The sequence below is a fragment of the Octopus bimaculoides genome, chromosome 20, assembly GCF_001194135.2.
Source record: "Octopus bimaculoides isolate UCB-OBI-ISO-001 chromosome 20, ASM119413v2, whole genome shotgun sequence".
Classification (NCBI taxonomy): Eukaryota; Metazoa; Mollusca; class Cephalopoda; order Octopoda; family Octopodidae; genus Octopus; species Octopus bimaculoides.
The window spans coordinates 37,239,882-37,240,997 of NC_069000.1; the positions used below are offsets into that span (position 1 = coordinate 37,239,882).

General features: G+C 36.0%; 1 protein-coding gene across 1 annotated transcript in view; it reads right to left on the reverse strand.

Moving 5' to 3' along the window:
• LOC128250248 (cadherin EGF LAG seven-pass G-type receptor 1-like) overlaps positions 1-1,116 on the reverse strand; it is a 41,813-nt gene that overhangs the window by 2,894 nt on the left and 37,803 nt on the right. Inside the window, exon 11 of the mRNA XM_052974969.1 lies at positions 825-1,073. Within this exon, the coding sequence (XP_052830929.1) occupies positions 825-1,073 (249 nt within the window). The remainder of the gene's footprint in view (positions 1-824; positions 1,074-1,116) is intronic.

Consider the following 1,116-nt stretch of genomic DNA (forward strand, 5'->3'; position numbering starts at 1 on the left):
TCCTTCCCCCTCCCAAAAAGAAAAGCTCTACATTGTATTTGTCCCATCTTCGTTGAGCCCTGTGTGGCTAATAAAAGAAATGTATCTGTCTACACACACACATACACACACATATATGCGTAGCACACTTGTCATGAAAATGAGATGTGTGGGTTCGATTCCCATGTGTATTATATATAATTTTCCTTGCAGTTAAAGAATATTAGCAATTATTGTTCCAGTTAAAATGATTATATAAAAAAAAGATGCATGATTATAACTATATCGCTTTCGAGTTTTGGCACAAGACCAGCAATTTCATGGAAAGCGATTAATCTATTACATCGACCCCCAAGTCTCAATTGGTACTTATTTTATCGATCTCGAAAGGATGAAAGGTAAAGTCGACCTCGGCGGAATTTAAACTCAGAATGTAAAGACGAACAAAACGCCGCAGAACACGTTTCGCCCGGCTTACTAATAACTCTGCTTGCTCGTTGCCTTCCGTGATTGTAATTAATATTGATATATCTTTTGATTCTCTAATTATTCTAGGAATATTGTTGTAATTGCTATACCAGCAGGATCCGTGGAATTTCCTGAAATGTTTTCATTTCTGTTTTAAAAGCATAAATTTATTGACCTTTATATCATTGTTTCATTATGTTACCATTTTGTGATTTTGTTCCATTGTTAAGGTCGCTAAAAGCAACTGGAACACGTCATACTATACTGCAGAATAATGTTTATTCATCAGTCAGTTTCACTAAATAATTAGTTTGCATATTACATTAAAACAACAAACAAACTTACAAGCATAATGACATAGAAAATATTGCGGTTACCTCCAAGCAACTGGTATTTCACAATGTTATGAGGAGCTGCATCGGCGTCTGTCGCCGTTACATGAGTAACGGTAGTCCCTGGTGGTAGGTTTTCTTTCAACGTAACATTATCAGACGCTGGCAAAATAACCGGTCTGGCATCATTGGTAGGGAGTAAGACTAGCATCAAAAACACCAAAATTCTGTGCTTTCCGTCGGTTACTGTGATTTCAGCAGAAAAGTGTGACGGCCCAGAATCATAGTCTACGCCTACAATATCATGATATCATATATATATATATATATATATATA